Raw genomic sequence first — 26,930 nt, 5'->3', positions numbered from 1 at the left:
AATTGTAACAAAATACTTGCTAAAGGGTTTTGCATAGATAACAGTTATTGTGCCTGATGGATCAAATGCCATATTTTTTATACATCTAAAATTATTTCCTTGAAAACTAAAAACAGACAAAAGCAAAAAAAAAAAAAGAATCAAATATAAGGGAATCACGTGACTTTCAACGAGATTAGACAGGGAAAGTTATAGGTATACTGCTTGGTATGCCACAACAATCATGCCAATCCATACTACGTCTGTCATTCACAAGAAAAGTTAAATTTCCTCGAATTAGAATGTAAAACGGACATTTATTTCATATCACAATCAAATCAATAAAATATTTTCATATTACCGACTTTTGACTCCGGTGTTTACAATTTTTCGACAAGTTACATACTCTGTGGAAGTGACATCTAATATATTATCTGTGTGCAATTTTGGGGGAAAGTTTACAGGTTTCCAATGATTTAGTCATGTTTAGAACGCATTAAACAGTTCACTTTCTCTTGAAATTGTATCAGTTAAAATCTTGAATTTACTTATTTAAGTTGCTCTTGCTTGACCGAGTACCATGAAGTCCTACCACATAGTAGGTAATCTGTTGAAAAAAATAAATTCCGGAGTCAAAAATAGGTAATTTAAAAATGGTCTATTGATTCGGGACCTTATTCGTATAATTCTTCAGGGAGCTAGTGCTTCATTTTTCGAATATTGCAATGTTACATCCTGATTGTTAATTTGAACTCGAACCAATTATGTTACTTCAGAGATAAACAGGAATAACATCAAGTTTAAATTGAAAATACAATAACTACAATGCCATTGTAAGATATAACAGATCTCGGATGATAAGGTAAGTGATAATATGACAGAAAATCCACATTCTTGTAAATGAAAGCTGTAAACACATCGACTCTAAAATGATAATAAATGACGAAAAAAAACCTTTTTCTTTTTCTTTGCCAACATTATTTTCCAATAGTTTCAGGAAATGTAAATGCTTAAGGTTGAGGTATCACCTTTTTTATTTTCATATGTATAGCCTTTCTAATAATTGTAATTATAAATTAAAAACCAATTGTTCAGAGAACAATTGAAGGTCTTTCCACCAGTCAATATCTATTTTGTTATCAAAATATTAAAAATCAGTATTGAATGTCATTTCCTATGGCTCTATGATGTTTACATATGAATTTAAAGCAAAGGTCAAAATCTAGAACGTGCAAAATACCTATGACCTTGACCTCAATTTCAAGGTCATAAACCAAGGATTTCAAATCAAAAGACCCTTGGTCTTTATTATGTATGGTTAATGAGTTATATCACTTTATGCATAATTCTAAATATATGATGGGCGAAAAAAACTCCTATTTATTGTTTATGCACCCTTTCAACCAAAATTTATAAGTAACGGCATGTCGCAACTAACAATTTAGTGCAAATAAGATGTTGATATGTTATAAGGTTTTGAAAACTAGTAAAAATAAGCCAAAATAAAAATTTAAAATATGACCTTGACCTTATTTTAATTTTTTTGGACCAAGGATTTCAAATCAAAAGACCTTAGGGTCTATCACTTCTGGTTTACCAGTTAGAACTGAAAAACACTTATATGAAATACATAGTGGGTAATAACTCTCATATGGAGTCTCCAGATAGCTTCGGTCAAAACTAAACTCCTAATCCTGAAGATGTAACGAGCAATTTTGGTAAAATAAATTTGTCGTAATATTTTACGGTTACAAAGAAGTAGTGGCCACAAGAAAAACAGTGTTCGGGGAGATAACTCTTACAACGCAAAGTATTTAGTTATGCGGTTGCCAGTTTAAAAGCGTATAAACTATACGATATCATATTCCAAATATCTAAGCGACATCTTTTGAAACAACAAAATTACGCAAGAAAAAAATTAGGTGGAAGAAAAAAATAATAATAATAATAATCAGAACAAAAGTAAAAGGTCTTTCCACCGAAATGTGGACAGACCAAATTACCGTTGAACTCTAAACGGTCCATTCTGTTCGAAACACTCCCTCGTTTCACATCTTTCGGGTGTGAATACCAAAAAAGAATGTTTGCAGTCGAGCTGAGAAATTCTATTCTTTCCAGGATTGTTAACTTTTTAATATATACCGACCTCTAGTCTGTTACAAGGGTAGAAACAGACTTTCAACTACAAAAAAATATAAGAATATAACTGTTTTAAATTTCATAAATAAAGGTATCTTAATCATTATCTATGTAACTAAGTACAATTACATGATCTATAGGATATTTTAAAGTGATAAAAAGTAAATTACGAAGAAAGCAAGTTATTTAGTAAAACTTTATTTAGATTTGACATGTTTCCTGTGGAAATATTTTGAGACGAACACACATAATCTTTTTAATTTAAATAGTCGCCAATATTTCTCGAGACAATATGCAACGGGGACCTCAATCCTAATGGTAATTCTTATTTTCCATTGTTCCTATTGAGGTGCTTTGCAATTCTGTTATAAGTATTACTTTTGTTATTAATTTTTTTCTTGCTTTGAACGGTGCTCCCAATTTAAAGGCAGTGAAACTGTGTATAATTAATACACGATTTGCCTCCCTTGATTAATAGCATGCCGCTTTGCTTTTAGAGTTTAGTATATTCCGATTATTGTTCAACCGTCACAACAAATTTTGCTGCATTCAAATATGAAATATCACATAATAAAAAGAAACGAAAAGGAAACGTAAAAATAAAATAACAATCTTTTGAAACAGGTGGACTTATGTTCGATATTCTGTTACATTCAACGATGTTTAAAATCTAAATGAAAAAATGAACATATAAATGGCCTTACCTGCTAATACGAATTTCATGGCAAACATTAAAACGTTCACCAACATGCTGATGAAATAAACTTATGAGTTCCTTTTGGTTGTAGAATGAAAAACTGATGTTAGAATAATATGATCTAATGTGATAAATGTGCAGTAATTCATGATGACTCTCATTGAGATTTACATGATAAAAACTAGAAACTGTCGTTTTGAACATCCATATCAAAAATTGTTTTACAGTCGTTCACAAATGATTGATATAGAAATTTAGATAAGTTGTAAGAACTCGAGGCTCTAAAGAGCCTGTGTCGCTCACCTTGGTCTATGTGAATATTAAACAATGGACACAGATGGATTTATGACAAAATTGTGTTTTGATGATGGTGATGTGTTTGTAGATCTTACTTTACTAAACATTCTTGCTGCTTACAATTATCTCTATCTATAACAGTACTTTCTGTGGAAAATGTTATTGAAAATCTTCAAATTTTAAGAAAATTGTTATAAATTGACTATGAAGGGCAATAACTCCTTAGGGGGTCAATTGACTATTTTGGTCATACTGACTTATTTTTAGTTCTTACTTTGCTGTACATTATTGCTGTTTACAGTTTATCTATATCTATAATAATATTTAAGATAATAACAAAAAACAGCAAAATTTCCTCAAAATTACCAATTCAGGGGCAGCAACCTAACAACCGATTATCTGATTCATCTGAAAATTCCAGGGCAGATAGATCGTGACCTGATCAACAATTTTACATCCTGTCAGATTTGCTCTTAATGCTTTGGTTTTTGAGTTATAAGCCAAAAACTGCATTTTACCCCTATGTTCTATTTTTAGCCATGGCGGCCATCTTGGTTAGTTGGCCGGGGCACCGGACACATTTTGTAAACTAGATACCCCAATGATGATTATGGCCAAGTTTGGTTAAATTTGGCCCAGTAGTTTCAGAGGAGAAGATTTTTCTAAAAGATTACTAAGATTTACGAAAAATGGTTAAAAATTGACTATAAAGGGCAATAACTCCTAAAGTGGTCAACTGACCATTTTAGTCATGTTGACTTATTTGTAGATCTTACTTTGCTGAACATTATTGCTGTTTACAGTTTATCTCTATCTATAATAATATTCAAGATAATAACCAAAAACAGCAAAATTTCCTTAAAATTACCATTTCAGGGGCAGCAACCCGACAACAGAATGTCCGATTCATCTGAAAATTTCAGGGCAGATAGATCTTGACCTGATGAACAATTTTACTCCAGTCAGATTTGCTCTTAATGCTTTGGTTTTTGAGTTATAAGCCAAAAACTGCATTTTACCCCTATGTTCTATGTTTAACCATGGCGGCCATCTTGGTTGGTTGGCCGGGTCACCGGACACATTTTTTTAAACTAGATACCCCAATGATGATTATGGCCAAGTTTGGTTAAGTTTGGCCCAGTAGTTACAGAGGAGAAGACTTTTCTAAAAGATTACTAAGATTTACGAAAAATGGTTAAAAATTGACTATAAAGGGCAATAACTCCTAAAGTGGTGAACTGACCATTTTGGTCATGTTGACTTATTTGTAGATCTTACTTTGCTGAACATTATTGCTGTTTACATTTTATCTCTATCTATAATAATATTCAAGATAATAACCAAAAACAGCAAAATTTCCTTAAAATTACCATTTCAGGGGCAGCAACCCAACAACGAAATGTCCGATTCATCTGAAAATTTCAGGGCAGATAGATCTTGACCTGATGAACAATATTATCTCGTCAGATTTGCTCTTAATGCTTTGGTTTTTGAGTGATAAGCCAAAAACTGCATTTTACCCCTATGTTCTATTTTTAGCCATGGCGGCCATTTTGGTTGGTTGGCCGGGTTACTGGACACATTTTTAAAACTAGATATACCAATGATAATTATGGCCAAGTTTGGTTAAATTTGGCCAAGTAGTTTCAGAGGAGAAGATTTTTGTAAAAGTTAACGTAGGACGACGACGGACGCCGGACGCCGGACGCCGGACGCCAAGTGATGAGAAAAGCTTACTTGGCCCTTTGGGCAAGGTGAGCTTAAAACGAAATTTTGTAATTAACTTCATTGTCCTCCTCAAACAAATGAAAAAAGTTTAATCCATGAGGTAATTTTTTTTATTCTTTCAACTTTATTGAAATTTCGTGTACTAATATTGAAATGTGAACTCGTTCAGTCTTTAACGGGGTTTTATTTTGGTGAATGGTTCTTAATTTTAAAGGTTGCTATCTCTGGGACATTTTTCGGATTCTATCATGATTTTTGTATGTATATTTTTAGGAACGAAATTGATGGCGTAAGATTTACGGAATAACACATTGACACAGTTGTTTATTGTTTATATTATTAGAAAGAGGAGTAAAAGTCTGATTAAATTATTTTTTTTCTCTTATTGTTGCCATGGAGCAAAGATAGAATTAATGGTAAACACAGAATCACATTTAGACAGCTTGCCATCATCGCATTCATAAGTAATAAAACGTAATAATTAAAATAAAGTTTAAATATCGAGGAAATATATGATATCTCTGTTGACAAACCGAAACCACAAACAAAAAACAATCACGAAAAGGTGTAACATTCCATTAAAGAGTATTAAAAGTTTAATTATGTACAATAAAGCATAGAAACATTATAAATGAAAATGTATTATGTATTTATCCTGTTATTCAGTGGTTGTCGTCTGTTGATGTGTTACATATTTTTTGTACATAAATTATACCATTAGTTTTCTCGTGGGAATGTGTCATTTCGATGCCTTTTATGGCTGTCTATGCGGTATGGGCTTTTCTCATTGTTCAAGGCCGTACGATGAGATATAGTACGCACATTTTTTTCATTGTTTTCCGGTCAACCATTTAACACTCTAATAAAACAATAAAAAGATGCATTCTGTTCTTAAAACATGCCAAAAATTATTTACCCTTTTGTTTTAATCTCCTAACATTGTGATGTTTACATTTATATACAACATTGATCAGAATGCGAGGTGAAATGAGCCAAAAAAATTTTGTGTTTTCATGAAAATGAACATTGTAATGATTATATATGCTGCCTAAATAGCAAAACCTATAAAAACCTTCACATAACAAAAATATTTAGCAAGAAGAAGAAATATCCTTTTGGCATGGCTGGGTATCTATACTTTCAGTCATTATGTATTGTGCTATGGTAAAACAATTTGTATAGCTGTCTTTCATTTTTGCGAATGTGCTTTCTCTATAACAATAAAAATACAACGAAAATACTTTATTCTCAAAAACCTTATACAATCAAAAGTAAAATAATATAAATACTGAACTCTGAGAAAAATTCAAAACGAAAAGTCGGTAATCAAATGGCAAAACAAAAAGCTCAAACACATCAAACGAAACAAAACAACTGTTATATTCTTGACTTGGTACATATATTTTCTAATGTAGACAATGGTTGATTAAACTTGGTTTTATGGCTATCTACTTATATAAAATTATATTGACAACGATGTGTGTGAAGACAAAAATAGGGATACAGCATACAATGATGTGTTATAATCGAGATCGCTATAAAACAAACAAATATGTAACAAAGAAACACAAAAAGGCATATAGACAAAGCACATTATGAAAAAATAAAGACAAAAATACAAACAGTTTACCAAACAGAGAATGTACATGCAAAAATAATATTAGTATACAAATAATACATAAAAAGGTACCGGTAATATAACATAAATAAAGAGTATCGATACGCCATTTTACTTTTCTATTTTTGCGTTGATGTTTTTCTTTTAAAACGATTAAGATCATAAAACTATGATGACTAATGTCTATTTTTTCTGCTCACACATTTTTTTTGTAAAAAATATAATTGAATTCTCTGCGACTGGTAGCAGTTGCTATTCAGACTTTATAAAACGTCAGCAGTGTCTGAGTAGAAATTTGATGAACCGTGATTATGTCAAAGAACGTCCCCAGTATTTAGTGTGGTTCGTGTAGAACAGTATTTGTTTTCTATGTGTTTTGTGTACACTGGTTTGTTTATGGATCTTTTACGTTTAAACCTTGGCATTGCCAGTGTATTTTTTAACTTATGCACTTGAATGTCACTTTGGTATTTTTCGCCTCTCTTTTAAATTTGTCTGTTCAGTCCTTTTTTGTAATATAATTTTCACTTGGCTCAGAATTTATACATCTATTTTGTTATTGAGGCATGGACATTTTTGTATTTTCGTCTTTCAGTTTTGCTGATATACTTTTTCTAAATGGTATATCTTTATTTCTCTTAGTTGATAAATATCTATATACTTATGGCAAGTAAGATTATAACACAAGGGGCCTCGGTGGCCAAATGGTCTAAGAAGTTCTTCTACTGTAAGCACTAATCAGTTAGCACTGAGATTGTGAGTTCGAACCCCGCTCGTGAGGTTGCACAAGACTTTAATCTTAATTGTCTAGGATTGTAAGTTTCCTATCATGGGTCGGTGTTTTTTCCGGCCACTCCGGCTTCATCCACCAAATAAAAATGGCCGCCACGAAATATCTCAAAAGTGATGCTTTAAAGTGGCGTTAAAACACCAACAATCAATCAATCCATTATAACAAAATGTTGACTGCTGTACCCCAATTTGTGACATTTTTACCTATTATAAAATTGAAAATGGAAATGGAGAATGCGCCAAAGAGACAACAACCCGACCAGAGGGCAGACAACAGCAGAAGGTCACCAACAGGTCTTCAATGCAACGAGAAATTCTCGCCCCTAAACAAAAATATACTGGTTCAGTGATAATGAACACCATACTAAACTCCAAATTGTACACAAGAAACTAAAAGTTAAAAAAATACAAGACTAACAAAGGCCAGAGGCTCCTGACCTGGGACAGGAGCAAAAATGCGGCGGGGTTAAACATGTTTGTGAGATCTCAACCCTCCCTCTGTACCTCTAGCCAATGCAGAAAAGTAAACGCATAACAATACTCACATTAAAATTCGGTTCAATAGAAGTCCGAGTCTGATGTCAGAAGATGTAACCAAAGAAAATAAACAAAATGACAATAATACATAAATAACATCAGACTACTAGCAGTTAACAGACATGCCAGTTCCAGACTTCAATTAAACTGATTGAAAAATTATGTCTTCATCATATGAATATCAGGCACAATCCTCCCCGTGAGGGGTTTAGTATCATACCATCATAACATATATGAGAAGAACATAACCCGTGTCATGCCAACAACTGGTTTATTAATAATAAATGTGTTAGTTCCGATGTATGCCTGTATTGTTTACTCATAAATATATATTCGACTGCCTTTCAAAAAGTAAAAAGAAAAAATCAAAACGGAAAGTTCTAAGTAAAAGTCAAAACCAAGAGCTCAAACATTTCAAACGAATGGATAACAATTGTCATATTGCTGACCTGGTACAGACAATTCCTTATGTTGAAAAGAGGGGATAAATACCTTATTTTATAGCTAGCTAAACCTCTCATTTGCATGACAGTCGCATAAAATTCCATAATATTGGGACCACAATGTGGGAACAAAATAAGCAGACATAAGAGATAAAAGTGTCAAAAATATGGGTACAGCAGTCAACATTGGATTATATTCTTAATAACTATAAAAATATGCAAATATGTCTACAAAAACAAACCAAAGGGAATATAAAAATACATGGGTACTTATTGTGCAACCCTACTGGCCGATTTGTTTTTGTACTCGTATGAAGTAGAATTCATTCAAAACTTTCTAAAAGACAAAAAGAAAAAGCGCTTTGAGAAATTCTTTAATTTTACTTTCCGATAGATATATTGATGATGTCCTATCATTGAATAATCCTTATTTCAGCCAATACTTACATCTCATATATCCCAGTGAACTTTAAATTAAGGATACTACTGATACTTGCAGTACTGCTTCATACCTTGATCTTTTCCTCAATATTGACACAGATGGACGACTTCACACGAAAATACATGATAAACGTGACGATTTCAACTTCCCAATCATCAATTTCCCATTTCTCAGCAGTAATATACCCTTCGTATGGGGTCTACATAAGTCAACTGATACGTTATGCTCGTGCATGTTCACACTTTACGGACTTCATATACAGGAATGTGCTTCTAACGCAGGAACTGTCCCAAAAAAGGTTATAAGGAGGACAGATTAAAAATGACACTCCGTAAATTTTACGGACACCATCACGAATTGTTTGATCCATACGGTGTGTCTTTGTCCAAACTAACTAAGGACATTTTTACCACGTGTTAGATCGTGGTTTGTCATTACGTTGTCTGATCTTTTAATTACCGAACGTGACGTATTCCCGATTGTGGCTGAGTGTGAATTCGCATTGTAATAAGACCTGTCACGGTACTTTTCTATCCGAAATTCATGTGTTTAGTTTTTAATGTTATGTGTGTTATTCACATCGGATTTTGTCTAATGTCTTAGACGGAACGCCCGTCTGGCATAATAAATTATAATCCTTGTACCTTTGATAACTATTATCGTTTGTAGTTGTTAATCTTTTTTCTGTTGTATTCGTGTGTTATGGTAAAGACAATTAAACATCCAGATCATTTATTAGATTTCAGTTTGGTTCAACTAAATTTATACGATATATTTGGTGTACAGTTTGTACTTGTTTTGGCTTTCGGTCTTTTTTCATCAGAGCGTCACTAGTGTGGACGAAACGCCCATATGGCGTATTAAATTTTAAACTTGGTACCTTTTGTTAGCTATTATTCGTATAGTTTATCTGTCCTATATGTTTTCCCATTTATTTGTATTGTAGTCCTATCATGTTATGTTGTCATTTTAATGTTAAATTTAACATTGCCATAAAAGGAGGAGGTTTGGCATGCCGCAAGACTAGGTACAACTGAACATTTTGTGTCGAAGTTCTCCTCTTACATTTGATGTGTTTCCTCAGTTTTAGTTTAATTTGAAACCCGGATTTTTTTTTCTCAATCGATTTATGAATTTCGAACAGCTTTAAACTACTGTTGCCTTTATTTATTTAACATCGGATATTTCGAAAAACTTTTTGTAAGCTTCAGAATATATAAAAGGTTGACAAAAAGAAAATGTGCAGGAGCATAAATTTGACCCTAACCTTAAAGTTATTGCAACAGAAGATTTTAAAGTTTTAATCTTTAGCATTATACCCCATATACACAGAAAAAAAGTCCCATAAAATATTACTTGAGGAAAACTAAATATCACGATTGTAAATTCCTATGGAGATTTGCATTGAAAAAGGGAGATAACTCTGCAAAAAAGACAGAAATATCAATAAAAATTGATACAAAATTATAGCTTGATCGCTTCTATTAACAGAATGAATTGATTCTTGATATTTAAGCCGTCTTTAGAGTATAACAAACATCTCTAAAGGTGTTTTCATATCTTTTATCGAGCGACAATCTAGATTTCGTAATTCTTTAGTTGAACATTTATTGAATTTTTCAATATGTCAGGGTGAAGAATTTCAACTTCAATAAAACATAATTAAGCATATATTCTTCTTTTTGTAGTTTAAGGTTTCTTTAAACAAGGTAGATGCAGAACAAATATATTATACCGATATAAGCAATACCAAATTGTCACATTATATTTTCAAAATAGTCACAAAGCCACAAATTTGCAATTTCTCCAATGAAAAATGCCCTTTTTTTAAATATGCCAATAAAACTTTTGTTTTGTACATTTCATGAGCAGAAGACGATATAATATAGTCAAATACGAACTTATAACCCCGTCAAAATATCATACTTTGCATGAATTGTAAGAAAATCAACAAAAAAAGACAAAAATAGACTCATTTTCTCCCCTTCCCGTGTTAATTTCTATAGGAAATTAAAAATGCCGATTTCGAGTTTTCCTCAAGTTGGATTTTATGGGACTTTTTTTCTGTGTATATTTAGGGTTTAATGCTATAGATTACAACTAAAACATTTTCTGTTGCAATTAGTTTAAGGTTAATACTTAGTTTGACTGGACTAAACATATTTCCAAATAATAGTAGCGATATGGTGTATTCTTTATCAGCATTAATTGGAAATGTATATACTTAAATTCGTTTAATATTTACAATTCTGAGCATTAATATATTTATTGTTAATTATTTGTTAAACTTTTCACAAACCTTTGTTCACTTACTGAGATACGAACTTTGTTAACTCACTGTGATACATTTTTGAAAATTTTTCTCGTTAAATGTTTTCTTGAATTTTTGTTGAAAATATCAAACATAATTTGGTATATGCCATCTTTTTTCTCTTGCTTGAAAATATGTGATAAATAGATTATTACGTGTCATTTTCACTATGGTCCGTGGAATCAACCCCAGACCCATATCAAGCCCTCGGGATAAAGCATCTGGCTTGATATGGGAGTCTAGGGTTGATACCAGGGCCAATATGGAAAATGCTGTGTGATAATCTATAATTATCTTTCATTGCAAGAAATAGATAACAGGTCAGAACAATAAGTGAAGGAATGTTTAATCAATATCTCCTTACATCAGATACTTGTAGTAAGGTATTTGCTTTAATTGTATTCATTTCCAGAATTTCTCCGCCCCTAACTGCTTCTTGATAAAAGAGAAGCAAAAATTACTAAAGGGATATTTAAACTCAGAATCAAAACATAAAACAAACAACACCATGGCAAAAAAAGACAGATGAAAGTAACAAAAGATTAAGACAAAAAAACAGAGGACTACCATCGGTACTTCAGAGGTGTTATCATATTCTGTTCCACAAGTGGCACCCGTCGTGTTGATCTTTTAAGTACAAACACGGGGATAAGACTATTTCGGTAGTTCATATTTGAGGAGAAGAGGACAGAAAATTCGTTATGACAATTTATGAACACATTTGTCTTAATATGTAAAATATTGTTACAGAATGATGAATATGAACAAAAAGTAATTAATATAAAAACAAATGGTTGAACATGACAGTACAATAGCTTTTTCTGATTGAGTGTTCAACGATCAAAGGTAAGGGTCAAAGAGGAAAGATGATTTTTTTTATAATGGATCTTTATGCATTAAATTGCTATATGTTGTAAGGCGCCTAGGGTAGTTTTCATATCATATAATGCGCTGTAAGATAAAACTTAATAATGATAGTTACATTAAAACCATCACATATATGATCTAATCAGAGTAAAACGAGTCATTAATTTGTATGTCTCTAAATAGTTTTTCCTTTATAAACATGATCATATGTTACTTTGTAGATACGTCAAAGATTTGAATAAGATAATCCGAAATTGCAAGATTATTGCAGCTAAATTTCCAATCCGATCAAAATCGTAAAAGAAAATTATTCAGCAAATATACATATACTAATTTCGGCAACTGTTTTGAATTTTCTTAGTTGTTTCAGAAATCTTATTGAAATAGGCGACACAGCCCTGCAGTATGATATCAATAGCTCACATTGGCAATTCACATAAGCCGGTCAAGGTATGTAGAACATCATAACAACAGATACATAGCTTTAAATATTTTTTATTTACGCAAAATAATTATTGCCGTTTTTCTGGCATCCTCTACAACACAGGCCATCTCCCTCAGTTGGTTCACATCCAGTACAAGGAACATCTTTATACGGATTTTTGATTGGACAGTTCTTTGGAACGTTACAACCTATAGCTGTTATAAAAAATGAAATCTTTTAATAACAGTGAAAATTGTTTTAAAAAAGTGGACAGAAATGTGTTATAGTAACAAATACAAGTAAAAACATCCAACTTGAATTCTAGGCGAGTAAGGCAAGATGAGGCAAATTTGATTGATGGGAGTTAATAAGTTTCAAAATGCAAGGAGGAAAACGCTGCTTATCATATCTTCTCCAGTCTTTTGGAGATATCAGACAGTTCCAAAAATTTAAGAACTCTGATAAATTTATTTTCATGTCAATTTGACATTATATAAATAACACATAGCTGAGAGGGTGATAGAGTAGATTGGTACCCCGAGAAAACATTGACAATGATTTTTCGAGAGGTACCAATCTGCTCTATCACCCTCTCAGCTATGTTTTATTTAATTTATTATGCTGAATGTCATCATTGTCCTTTACAGACACATTGTATTTAAAAGTATTTTCTAGGGACGTCACGTTCATAACAACGTTACGGGTATTAGAACAATCAAAGTAAGTGAAGCAACATGTTTTATTATTTTATTTTGACAGTCAAATAATAGAATCTGAGCTAAAATGTACAACTTAAGCATTGTCTTTAATAACGCGCTGTAAACTTAATTCATTGTCCTCTAAATTATCGATTTTGGATTGGTCTGGAAGAGAGGGTAATATTCAAAACAATTGTCAAACGCTCAGCCATGTAATAGAGTAAATAAACACCCTCGTATTAGCCAATCAAAATATGGCATTTTAACGTGAAATATAATAATGTGATATAATATATCAACTTTTTTCAACAATTTAAACTTTTGTGTACTAAAATACAACCAGTCTAAACAAACAATCAAAACGTTCTCATACTTCAATGTGCATATACTTATAAAATACTACCAAATCACAATGGAAAAAAAAATAACAAAAGTTACGCACTATAAATCATACAAGATTTCAAAAGATGTCTTTTATATTTTTTTCGAAGCAATACCAAATGTTTAGCTTCTTTCTTTTGAAAAAAATACCTGTTGACAGTATTAATCCGACTATGAAAGAGTCCGTTTTAAAAACTATACTTTACTTATCTCTACTTTCCTCGAATCAGTCATTGTTAAATATGTATAAATCATTGTTTTAATCTTGCATATGGATAACGGAGACACAATACAAGGACATAAACAGAAACCTAAGGAATTGTATGAACTCTAAAAAAGAATGAAACTGGATGTATTTCCAGTAATGAATGCATTACCTGCAGTTTTGATGCACATTCACTAAACATATTTAAATCAATAATATGAAACACAACATTTGAAATTTAGATTATTTACACGTTAAATCTGTAATCTGATATAAAAGAGCTGAAAACTTTTATTTTATCAAATAAACTAAATGGTACTTACGTGGAACGTTTACTACAAACAAATCAAACAAAATGTTATTTGTATTCACAATTGGTATAAGATTCATGTTTACCACAAGTATTCATTTAGGAACGTGTACTACAAACAAATCAAACAAAATATTATTATTAGTATTCACAATTGGTATAAGATTTCTTCAAAAATCAAATTCAATTTACCGCTATTTAGAATGGAAAGTATTATCTATCATAACTGTATGCCTAATTTTCATTCAAGACTCATCACTAGTGAAACAAAAAACAGTAAACTCATAATAAGGTCTTGCGTCCAACTTAGTTTTTTGTAAGGTACGTGCTGCTATTTTTTTAGTTTAAAGGTTAATAATTACTGTTTAGCTAGCAAAGCAACCAGGTTCAATCCACCATTTTCTACCTAAGAAAATGCCTATACCGAGTTAGAAATATGACATTGGTCATCCATTCGTTTGATGTGTTTAAGCTTTTGATTTTGCCATTTGATAAGGAACTTTCCGTTTTGAATTTCCTCGGAGTTCAGTATTTTTGTGATTTTCCTCTTTACGCATTTTGTTCTTTTTCACCATACTATTGTCTACTATAATATGAATAATGTATATACCTCTCTCTCTATGTGTTTTTCACGGTAATTCCTATCTCAATAAAATGGCATTATTTCATATTTTACTTTTACAGATAATTGATACATTCATGACATACCTTTCATAGCTGTTTGTCCTACAATGAACATCAAAAATATATCTAAATAATTGCAAGTTATAAGTAAGATTCAGTGTACATTTCATATCAAAATATGTATGATAATCCAATCTAAGAAGTAAATTTTAATCTAGTTATATGAAAAGGAAAAATAAATTGCCTGCCCTGTGATCGTTACACTGACGGTTTTTGTTTATTTTATGTAAAGATCCATTACATTTTGTGCGGAAAAAAACCCCATTTGGAATGAAATTAGAATTAATAAAGAACAGAATAAGTTAAAAGAGCATTTCTTAAACTCACTTGACACGCCTTTGGCTGAAAATGAAGAGATGTCAGATTATAAGATGTAATTTGATGTTTTACCCATTAAAATACATGTAGTTATGAACAGTTACAATTGACTACCCTGGCGTCCATGTCTCGTCATTTGAAGCCAACGCTAACACATGAGACAATATGCCAACGTCCCGCTTTTACTACTATCACCACAGGAAACAAAACGATGATATTAGTTAAAGAAAAAGAAAAAAAAAGTATTCTTTTATTCTTCTTATTAATAATGGAATTTATCGTTGCAGCTATACTCGAATAGAAAATTATAACCAGCTGTAGATAAAAACTAAAATACAAACAATTGTCAATCTCTAATTTTTAATTAAAATTTTATCTTCTGCCATCTTTGATACCTGCATATGTAATTTGACACGCTGACTACAAGAAACAAACAGTTGTGAAGTGTATTATGTATTTGATTATTAGAATTGATTATCTCGAGCTGACATCGTTGTAATTTCATGTGCAATGATTTTGATATCCTTCACACATATTACTTTTACTTGGTCGATGGAGGTTACCATGAACCTGCAAGGTTGTATTCAACCACTTGCAAGAACATCTCAGAGTATGTGCCATTATGAATCTGCTGACAGACTGTTTCCTTTGAAACAAAAGAGGGACAAAAGATACCTGAGGGACAGTCAAACTCATAAATCGAAAATAAACTGACAACGCCATGGCTAAAAATGAAAAAAAGACAAACAGACAAACAATAGTATACATGACATAACATAGAAAACTAAAGAATAAACAACACGAACCCCACCAAACACTGTGAGTGAACTCATTTACATGTAGATCTATAGACCATTATTCTTGATTGAATTATCTCTTTCGTTAAAACAAACTTACCTGCAAACATAGCTAATGACCAGCAGTCTTGAGCACCACACACTTCACACAATGAGGGGGTACGCAAATAAATTCCTGAAATTTTAACGAGATTTTAAAATAGTCATTATGATATTTTTGTAACTATTGTTATATTCAGATATAAATGTAAAATGTTTATTAGTGATTTCTTTTACATTGTTGCAATGGATTTGGGGATTTCTTTTAAATCTGACGGACACAAATGTTCCAATATACCATAATATATCATAAAATATAAAATAACAAAAAACTACCGAATTCCAAGGACTACATTTGGCAGGGTTTATGTTTGGTATTGATATAATGATTTTTCTACACTTTAATTATCTTTATTACAAGAGAATAAATGTGTCGTTCTTAATATAAAATTTAATACTGTGTGGTGCCGTCGTGCAAATTAACCATTATCAATGTGTCTTTTGGAACCCATACCTGTAAACATCCACGTCCTTAGGTCTCTGGTGTATACTGATCTCACCGCAAATAACATCTTATTCTTAATGTATATTGAGAAGTTGGATTTCACCCTATTATTTATTCATTTGCTGCATCTTATTTCCTCATGCCTTAGTATTTCCTTGGTCAAAATTTAAATCACAAAAAAAAAACTGAACTCAGAGGAAAATTCAAAAGTCCCTAATCCAATGGCAAAACCAAATGATCAAACATGTAAAACGAATGGACACCAACTGTCATATTTCTGACTTGGTACAGGAATTTTCAAAAGTACAAAATGTTAGTGTTATAGCTTGCTAAACCTCTCACTTGTACGACAGTCAAGGTAATGTTCATTCTGTTGGTAATTGTATCGTCAAGATGTGTGTGCATATAATTTTATGACAAATTATCTCTATAGGCATTTGGGAGATTTTCACCATGTAATGATCGTTGTTTTTTATTTGTCTTTGTTGTCTTTTGTTCAATGAGTCGACTTCTAGAGGTGGGCGAGTCTAATTTACTGTCCAATATTATTGGTTATTTTTTTCTTTTATGTATTATGTTAACTAATACATATATATATATTTCATGTGTACTTAAGTCATAAATAACTTACTAAAGGGTTTTGTATACAGAACCACAATTTTGCCTGATAGATCAACCGCCATCTCTTTTAGACATCTAAACCTGTTTCCTTGAAAACTGAAATCAAATCAGATCAAAATACAAAAGGATCGATCGAGCGAATACGTGATCCGATCTTCAAACGCATTTACACCGTTAACGTTAAAAAAATCCCGCTGAATATGTGTCACCACCATGCAAATAATACTACGTCAGTTATTCATACTTTGAAGCTGAATCGCATGAAAAGCTGAATCTCCTCGAATAAGAATGTAAAACGGGAATAAAAAATTTTCTGCGTTATTTAAACAATGAAGTCAGTTTGTTTATGACCTTTAGGGTCCCCGTCAAGCAGCTATTGTTTAAGTTCAGGCATATTGGAAGAAATGTACATAACACCAAGTATAAAATAAAATGAAATAAAATAATAAGCTGTACAATTTCAATGCTAGTATGATCAGATTTAGATTACAAATTTGGATAATTAACATGCACCGTCTTTCAACCTGTATGAATGAACAATACAAGCAGGACAAGAAACAATAAGTGGTACAGATAAAGACAATTAATTCTAACTCTTTATTCTTGTATATATTAACTTATATTCAGAACAGAATCATCTCGGCTCTTAAATGATAAAAAAATGAAATAAAGAACTATTTCCCTTTTCCAAAAATATTTTCGAAAAGTTTCAAGAAATCCTGACTTGTAAGTTGAAGAACAAAGTCTTATTCCTTTCCATTAATAAAGTATTTTAAATGATCATAATAATAGATTACCGTTGAACGATAAACGGTCCTTTCCTTTCAAAACACTCCCTCGTTTCGCCTGTTTGAGGTGAAATTGTCAAAGTAGGATGTTTGCAATTGAATTGAAAAATTGCATTTTTCCCTGGATCGTTAATTTTTATATATTTCCCCACCTCCTGCCTTCGACATGGATAATTGCACAGACCTTTAGCTACAAATAAATATAGAGTTTAAGTCTTATTTTGATATTAAGATAGTATTCGTAAAAGTATATACCAACGTGCAGACATTATACGTTGAAGTTTTAATTTTTGGATAACCATATTTTATGGTAATTTTCTGGTCAAAGATAAAACAATGTTGTCATTTACCTCAAAAGCTAACCACACCTTTAATTTGAAAAGACTTATTCGCATGTAAAATAGGTTTGGATACTGTTTTTAAGTAACTAAAGATGGCATTGTTTGGAAATGATATTGATTCAACCATAGGAAATTTGCATTGGAAATACATTCATTTATTCTTTAACAAGTTATTAGCCTTATACGGGTTTGTTCATCTCTTTTGATTCATAAGTACATGCTACTTAATCCGTAGCGGGAGAGATTGTGGTTGATTTTCGAATAATGAAGATACATTTTTCATCTTGATAAATTTAATTGAGGTCTGGAGCTGGCAAAGTCAGTGACTGCTTGTAGTACATCGTTGATTTATGTTTATCATTTTGCTTAGTTTCTTCTGTTACATATCAAAACATGAGACTCGGACTGAATTTTACCTTCCCTTTATCTGTAGTAACACCTCATTGATGCAGACAAATATATCTTACTGTAAATACAATATTATAGAACTTGTACTTTAACCATGATTTCCTTGGGGTTCTGCTTACAATGCAGCTATCAAGCTTACATGACATGGTTAACCCATTCTTCATATAGTCGTTAAATGTCTTCTTAAAGAATCTATATAGTTTTTTTTTTGTTTTTTCGAGAAAATTCTGTATGGATTCGGGTTCACATGAGTACCCACAAAATCAGGTCGAATAGTGTGGCTATACAACTAGTGTTCGTCAGTGTACCAACTAGCTCTTGAAAAATAAATCCTCTAAACTCAACAAATATTTTGTCAATCAAATGGTTCAGCATTTGGATGACATGATTTTAGGTGTATTTTAGTAGGAAATAGTGTGGTTCTTTGCAAAGTGGAATATACATTACCTTAAGCGATAAATGTGTTATTACGATTCCAATTTTCTAGAAAAAGCAACGGTGTACTTGATGTATCAAAAAGCAGATCAAATGTAGAAATACTTAATTTAGATATGTAAAAGTTTTTAAGTAAAACTTTAGCATATATATTATATAATCCATATCTGATTGATACTACGGTTAATAAAATTGAGAATGGAAATGGGGAATGTGCCAAAGAGACAAGAACCCGACCATAGAAAAAAACAACAGCAGAAGGTCACCAACAGGTCTTCAATATACATAATCAGAAAGATTTTAAGGCAATCTATTAACTATTTTGATTTTAACAGCCACTGATAGGTAGAAGAAACATGCGTCTAGTGGACCAACTTATCAACCTGGTGTCTTTAATTTAGTATAGAAAAAAGAGGACAGCATGAGAAAGATGCTCAGTAAATATCCTGATGACCCAGATATATATTGGACATATTGAGTTTTTTTGTAAAAGTTTAATGATGTTTTTGTCCAAGGCGGTTAACACTGGCCTCACAACTTTTTGAAACTTTTGGTCCTCGGCGATCTTCAACTTTGTAGTTGTTATGACTTTCAAACTTTTTACATCTGCGCATAGTTTTGTGTGGACGTATCGCGCGTCTGACGTATAAAATATTTTTTAACCTGTTACCTTTTAATGGCTATTATTCGTTTGTTTCTCTGTCCTATATTTTCTCCCATTTATTTGTTTATTTATTGTAACCCTTTCGTGTTATAATTAACACTGTCATTAAAGCGGAAGGTTTGGCATGCCACAAAACCAGGTTCAACCACCATTGTTTTCATAAAATGCCCTGTACCAAGTGAGGAAAGTGGCCATTGTTTCATTATAGTTCGTTTCTGTGTGTGTTACATTTCGGTGTTGCGTCTCTATTGTGTCGTAGTTCTCTTATATTTGATACGTTTCCTTCCGTTTTAGTTTGTAACCCGGATTTGTTTTTTCTCTATCGATTTATGAATTTTGAACAGCGGTATACTACTGTTGCCTTTATTTAGGAATCAAAGTGTTAATACTATGGTTTAGTTTAATTGTATTTATGTATAATGGTGGAGAAGGAATTATGTTAATACAACTTATATTAAAGTTTAAACCCACCATTTTCTTCGTAAACATTCCTGTACCGAATCAGGAAAATAACAGTTGTTTTTCACTCTTTCGGTTGGTTGATAATTTGTAATTAATAAAAGTTTAACTCAGTTTTCCGGAATCAATCCTAATTGATTCTTAATTTAAACACATCAATAATACGTCATTTCGTGACGTCATTCATGCGTTATTCAAACAAGTGCACAACTGCCAACATAGCTAATAGTTTTTATAGACTTCCTCTTTTTGAATACATTTGATGTTGGTATTTTCTTATTACCGATTTATGAGCAAGGTCAATGTTAACATGAAAGTATATAAACCATGACGACTTCAAAATGTAAAGTGGTTGGACACTGAAAAAAAACCCATATTCTGACAAAGATCTGCATGAAAGTGAACTTCGTAAACTATTGCTATTTCAGGTACGCATAAAAGTAACTTCCTTTGGTATATAAAAATATTAAGAGGCACTGTGCAGGATATTCTGTACACTTGAGAAAGTGTTATGAAATTGAAAGTTATTAATACTATCATGGTATAACTTCTCTAAATAACCCCCCCCCCCCAAAAAAAAGAAAGAAAATCGTAATTAAAATTCAAACAAAATTTGCATTGCGAGCGAAGTAAAAACCTATTTAAAAAATTTGAATGATGTAGGTCTAGTAAAACAAATAACAATAATACACCCCTGAAAATTCAAAATGAAAAAGCGGATATTATTTGAAGATGTTTGGCCCTTATGCAGTTTACATAAATTGTGTTGATTCGAACTTTTAATTTAGATAAAATACCCTCTTCACCTATTGGTATGATTAAGTAGTTTTGTTCTGTTTTATATTTGGAATCAGAATTTTGAGACGAGCCAATAGCAGTTAATTGGGGCGCCTTGCATTTGCGCCAATTCTGAAAAAATCCAGTCTTTCATTTGCCCCAAAAAATTAAAACTACGTTTGTGCTATTTTAAAGAAAGTTTAAAATACTCTTTGCTTCATCGTGGATAAGTTTTTTTTCAGTTTTTTTCCATTGGTACTTGGCAACTTACTAAGTATATAAGTTAATACTTAATTTCTGAGATTCAACTGAGTCACTTAGGTTAAAAATCATATAGAAATTTCATGTTTGAGGTATCAAGATGGACATTGTCAATTATTATTTTGTTTCTGTTGAATTTCTCTTAATTGTATTGTTTCATATTTTTCATGTTTCAACTATACGGAATGGGATTTTGAAAGCCGTACGGTTGTGTCTGATAACTTTCACCAACATCATTTGACCTGTCTAGTGTTTTATTAGCAATCAGTTTTTATGTTTTTATGACCACACATATAGGTTATTCAGTTTAAATAAGTACATCCGAGTCGTTACTTACAATGTATCTCCCTCATGCAAAGCTCTGATTCCTTTCACGGATTTGGCTATACTTTTTAGACCTTTTGGATTATAGCTCTTCATTTTTTATATAAGCTTTGGATTGCAAATATTTTGGCCACGAGCATCACTGAAGAGACATGTATTGTCGAAATGCGCATCTGGTGCAAGAAAATTGGTACCGTTAATTTTATTACTACCACTGGGTCGATGCCTCTGCTGGTAGACTATTAGTCCCCGAGGGTATCACCAGCCCATTAGCCAGTACTTCGGTACTGGCATGAAAATACGGATTTTTTTGTGTTATTAAAATTTGCTGTTACAAAATATTAGAAATTATTTTAAATTAAGGAATGTATCTCCCTCATGCAAAGCTCTGATTCCTTTCACGGATTTGGCTATACTTTTTGGACCTTTTGGATTATAGCTCTTCATCTTTTATACAAGCTTTGGATTTCAAATATTTTGGCCACGAGCATCACTGAAGAGACATGTATTGTCGAAATGCGCATCTGGTGCAAGAAAATTGGTACCGTTAATTTTATTACAAGTTTTGTGTCCGAAAAATTTTTGGTTTTAATTCAGTTTATTAAGTGAAAACATTAAAAAAAATTCTCTAATCACAGACTTATCAATGTACATAGTGGCTACAATGACTGATTTCGGAACTATAAGTTTTATCATGCATCAAAAACTGTAGTTTAAAATTATTATTAAAAGTCTTGATATTCAACAATGTGCGTTTTGAAGGGGAACTAGCTACGACATACATTAAAAACTTTAGATTATAATTTGTTCGTTCAATCATAAATGAAATTGGAATAATGTAATAATAGTTCGCTATTAGCAGCCAGTATTGTTCAGTTTTGTCCAAAAAAGGTAAGAAACATCGAAGATGAATTATGCACTTGCAAGTTAATAATTCGATCTCTTTGAATCCGTATCCATGCAAAGTTCAATTAAACCTCTTAGCTAGAGATGGATTATGCATGATTGATTCGTTTAAACGAAAAAAGAGTGTTAACATTGAAAGTAAAACAAAGGTAAATCATTGGATTGACTGATTCGATCAAAAAATAAATCATTCTTATACAGGTAAAATCAAAAATTTACTTATTTTATTTTACCTTAAAATTGAATTCAAACAGACTCTACAAATTCACTCTCACGAGGTCCATATATCTATTTATATTTATGATTATGTCAATGCCGTGTATTTTTACTGTCGGTAGTTTTCGGGGTTATCTCGGTAGTTAATTAGATGGCGTTTAGGCTGAAATACACACGAAACGAAGCTGCATATTATCGAGCCAATGTACTGTAATTTTTTTATTTTATACCTTTTATAATTTGGATAAATATTTTTCATTGTTATAAATATAATACATGAATTTGAGTCAAATCGTTGAACATAAAATTGAAAGTTAGTGTCCCTTTAACATACCTTTTTAAAACTATATATGCGTGAAAATTTAAGAGTTCTAATAAATCTATATATTAGTATATAAATAACAAAATCCGATTTGTGTCTGTCTTTCATCCCTTATATTATGTTACTAAGGTTGATCATTTGTGACTAGAAATTAGATATGCATGGCTGAACTATGATAATCCTTTTCTCCTAGCCACAATTTTATATCTAGGTTTTCAAATTGTAATTTGTATTTCTCAACGTCGAACGTAAGACCCTTGTTGATACGGCTTTGCACCAGCTGTGCCGGATATCGGATGCATAAATAATCAGCAACGTTATGTCAACTTCAATAAATTTTGTATATGACGTGTGCTCCGTTAGTCATATTATGTCGTTTGTAATTGCATTGTATAGTAAAGTAAAATATTGACAAGCGAAATGCATATATCCATAAAAATCTTGCGCGGCATTTTGGCCAACTATAAAAGCTTTTGAATCAATACATAGTGTTTCTAGAACAATATACCTTAAATGGGCACTAGCTGTCATATTCATGATCACCGATTTGACTCAAATTCCTATATCTTAGTGATAACAATGTTAAACACTTATCCAAATTATTCAAAGTCTAAAATAAACAATTTACAGGGAATGGGCTCGAAAATATGTCGCTCCGTTTCGTGTGTATAAAAACTAAAATCGAAAAAATACTGAACTCCAAGAAAAATTCAAATCGGAAAGTCCCTAATCAAACGGCGAAATCGAATGATAAAACACATCACACAACTGTCATATTCCTGACTTGGAACAGGCATTTTCAAATGTAGAAAATGGTGTATTGAACCTGTTTTTTTTTACTAAACCTCTCAGTTGTATGACAGTCGCATCAAATTCACTTATATTTACAACGATGCGTGAACAAAACAGACATAATAGGTAAAATTGACAAAAAAGGGGTACAGTATTTAACTCTAGACTCCACCTAATCAACTATCGAGTTGACTTCGGAACACCTCCAATGGCCATATAGGGATATAAACATAAGTATAGATATAAATAGATTAAGTGAACTCGTGCAATTGGATTCTTTCCCAGATCTATTTGATTTTATATGAAAGAATAAACATATGTGTAAATCATCGTTTTTACCTGTATAAAAATGATTTTTTGTTGATCTCAAATGTTTTACTTTTGTTTAAATTTCAATGTTGACAATTTTTTCTCTTAAATGACTGATCACGCACGATTCTGCGTTATCCATCACTATCTAAGGGGTTGAATTGTAGTTCACATAAATACAGAATCAACGGGGTCAAAATATACACTTGCATGCGAATAATTCATTACCAATGTTACTTAGCTTATTTTGACAAAATTGAACCATACTTGCTACTAAAAAGGAATTATTATTTCACTATTTCACTTTCATAAATGATTTAATAAAAAAAAATCACATATATCTCGTAGCTAGTGCCCTTTAGGTTATAGTTTCCTATTACAAATTTCGTATGACGAATTATGTACCATCTTCCCAAGTCCATGGTTTGAATGAAAATGTGTTTTATTAGATTTGCTTAATAGCATTCTAACTTTGAAAATTTAATTTACACCTCTTACTCAAAATTTCCCCTATAAATATTTTGAGAGTAACGTCAAAAAGATTTACTTGGCAATTTTTTTGGTTACTGTCACTTCTCGTTACAATATACATCATGTACCTTAATCATGTTTGTAATCCTTATCTGTCATTGATACTGTTCAAGGATATTGTTTTTCTGTCAAAATAAATACCGTTGCTAACATTTTTTATCATTGCTTCTAGATTGAAGACATCAGAATGGCGAATAAGTATACAAGGATATGCTTGTAGTGATCAATGGCCTCTTTCCATTTTGTATTTGATTCGATACATTTACGATGTATTTTGATGCATTTTATTATGAATTATTAAAAAAATAAAAGAGACGAAAATTTAAACAAATTTTTTAAATTACTCTCAAATTATTTTTTTTTCTCTTTCAAGTTGATATTAGGTTTGCTTATATCTCAATACTCAGATAAAGATGTTCAAAATGATAAAAATAAATATGCATTAAAACGGCCTTACCTGCATATACACACGTTATGATTAGAATTAAAACGTTCATCAACATGCTGATAAAATAACTTTATCAGTTCCTTTTGGTGGTAGACTGGAAAATAACTGGTGTTAAATAATAATGTGCGTCAATATGATTAATGCTATTCATGCATGCATATTTTTGTTGATAAATTATACTTTTTATAAGAATGATTATACTAGCTTGACATATTGTACTGTCACATTTCTTTTGTTGAAGTATCAAAGTAACTGATTTAGAATTATTCATATGCACAAACTAGAATTTATTGTTTTCTAATTGATCATGATCATCAATAAAAGTGCGAATATAGAATTTTAAATAACTCGTAGCATATTCCTTGTCAACTATATAGCCTTTCTGGTGTATTGCAGGTTTACGATGCCAGGAAGAATGATATTATGTTTAGATATGAACTTTCAGCCTTTAACAGTACTGGCGTTTATTTTTTTATTTCCTTGATATACAAAGCCGCTCCTTAATTAAAGTTTCTTTATATATCATAACTCAGACTTACTACTAGGTGGTTTCTTACATTATTAGTACGGCGGATGACACATGTGGAGTAAGATCTGCTTACCCTTCTCGAGCACCTGGGACCACCTTAAGTTTTGAGTGTTTGTGTTACTCGGCCTTTAGTTTTATTTGTTGTGTTTTGTTTACTATTGTTTGTCTTTTTTAGCCATGGCGTTGTCATTTTATTTCCGACTTATGAGTTTGTATGACACTTAGTATCTTTTGCTTCTCTTTTAAGTTATTAATCTCTTGGCACATTTTTTTGATTACTTCATGATTTTGATTCGTTAATCATATACGCGTTATATAGTATTTTCGAAGATTGAGACAAATACAGCGGGTTAAATTGGTCTAATGTTACAAAATGAACGCACTTAATTTATAAAGTTTTATTTTTTTTTGTTTCTAAAAGAGAAAGGCAAACCTCCGCTGAGTTGTTTCACACAAAATAAATGCATGTTTGACAAATCATCGTCTGATACGACTTGTGGTTGCTTATCCATCTTAAAATTGAAAAATTGTGACCCTTGTGAAATGAAGAGGAATAGCTATCATAACAGGTAAATGCTCTTTGTGTAATTTATATGATACGACTATACACTGTAATGTGCTGACATAAATTATCATTGATATGGTCACATTTATAGATTTACTGTTAACAAAACTTTTCAATTTTTGAAATACTAATACTTTTCTACCTCAGAAATAGAAAAGAGGGACGAAAGATACCTGAGGGTCAGTCAAACTCATAAATCGAAAATAAACTGTCAACGCTAAGATTGAAAGCAGACAAACAGACAAACAATAGAACACATCACACAACATAGAAAACTAAAGAATAAGCAACACGAACCCCACCAAAAAATAGGGGTGAGCTTAGGTGCTCCGAAAGGGTAAACAGATCCTGCTGTACATATGACACCCGTTGTGTTGCTTGTGTTTATAACAAATACAGTAAATAGTCTAATTTGGTATGTCACATTCATGAAAGGGAAGGAGATTGTAGTTACGTCGTATGGAACATATCTGATATCATTTGTGAAATATTACATACATGTAACGGTCAACCAACTCGTGATGGCGTCCGTTAAATTAACGAAGATATGAGGCCGACTTTACTGTATCTGTTGTATCCTTTATCTCTAGTTCGATGGGATAGATGAGCTCAACATAGTCACCAAATTTTGAATTATTTAGTGAAAGAACGTCATATATAGCGGTATGTAGAGTAAAAGGATATTGCTGACTTCTTATCTTTCTTCCTTAGAATAGATTACCTTAGCTGTATTTTGCAAAACTTTTAGGAATTTTAGTCCTCAATAACTATTTTGGATTCGAGCGTCACTGATGAGTCTTTTATAGACGAAACTTGCGTCTGGCGTAAATACAAAATTTAATCCTGGTATCATCTATGATGAGTTTTCTGTACATTCCTTTGAAATTTAAAGGATATTCTAGCCCTTTTCGATTACTTGAGCTGTATTTGGAAAAAACTCCTCGGAATGTTGGGTCCCCAATGTTCTTTAACTCAATACTTTATTTGGCATTTTGTATTTTTATTTGAATCTTGAAACGCGCT

At 31.7% G+C, this 26,930-nt stretch overlaps 1 protein-coding gene across 1 annotated transcript; it reads right to left on the bottom strand.

Annotated features, from left to right (window-relative positions):
* Positions 1–12,329: 12,329 nt before the first annotated feature.
* LOC143070530 (uncharacterized) lies at positions 12,330–24,956 on the bottom strand. Its single transcript, XM_076244782.1, has 8 exons — positions 24,823–24,956; positions 17,630–17,810; positions 16,843–16,928; positions 15,768–15,842; positions 14,880–14,894; positions 14,577–14,594; positions 13,882–13,893; positions 12,330–12,489 (listed from the first exon to the last, which is right to left on the bottom strand). The coding sequence occupies exons 1-8, from the start codon at positions 24,866–24,868 to the stop codon at positions 12,350–12,352; spliced, it is 573 nt and encodes a 190-aa protein (XP_076100897.1). The 5' UTR covers positions 24,869–24,956; the 3' UTR covers positions 12,330–12,349.
* Positions 24,957–26,930: the final 1,974 nt, after the last annotated feature.

The sequence above is a fragment of the Mytilus galloprovincialis genome, chromosome 4 (genome assembly GCF_965363235.1).
Source record: "Mytilus galloprovincialis chromosome 4, xbMytGall1.hap1.1, whole genome shotgun sequence".
Lineage (NCBI taxonomy): Eukaryota > Metazoa > Mollusca > Bivalvia > Mytilida > Mytilidae > Mytilus > Mytilus galloprovincialis.
This window is presented reverse-complemented; position numbering and strand designations above follow the sequence as displayed.

Excerpts from the sequence above, each read along its gene's own strand:
- LOC143070530 (XM_076244782.1), bottom strand. The coding sequence starts at position 24,868 with ATGTTGATGAACGTTTTAATTCTAATCATAACGTGTGTATATGCAG. Across the intron at positions 17,811-24,822 it reads CATAACGTGTGTATATGCAG|CTAAAGGTCTGTGCAATTAT; the intron begins GTAAGGCCGTTT and ends ATTTATTTGTAG. Across the intron at positions 15,843-16,842 it reads TCTGTATACAAAACCCTTTA|GAATTTATTTGCGTACCCCC; the intron begins GTAAGTTATTTA and ends TTAAAATTTCAG.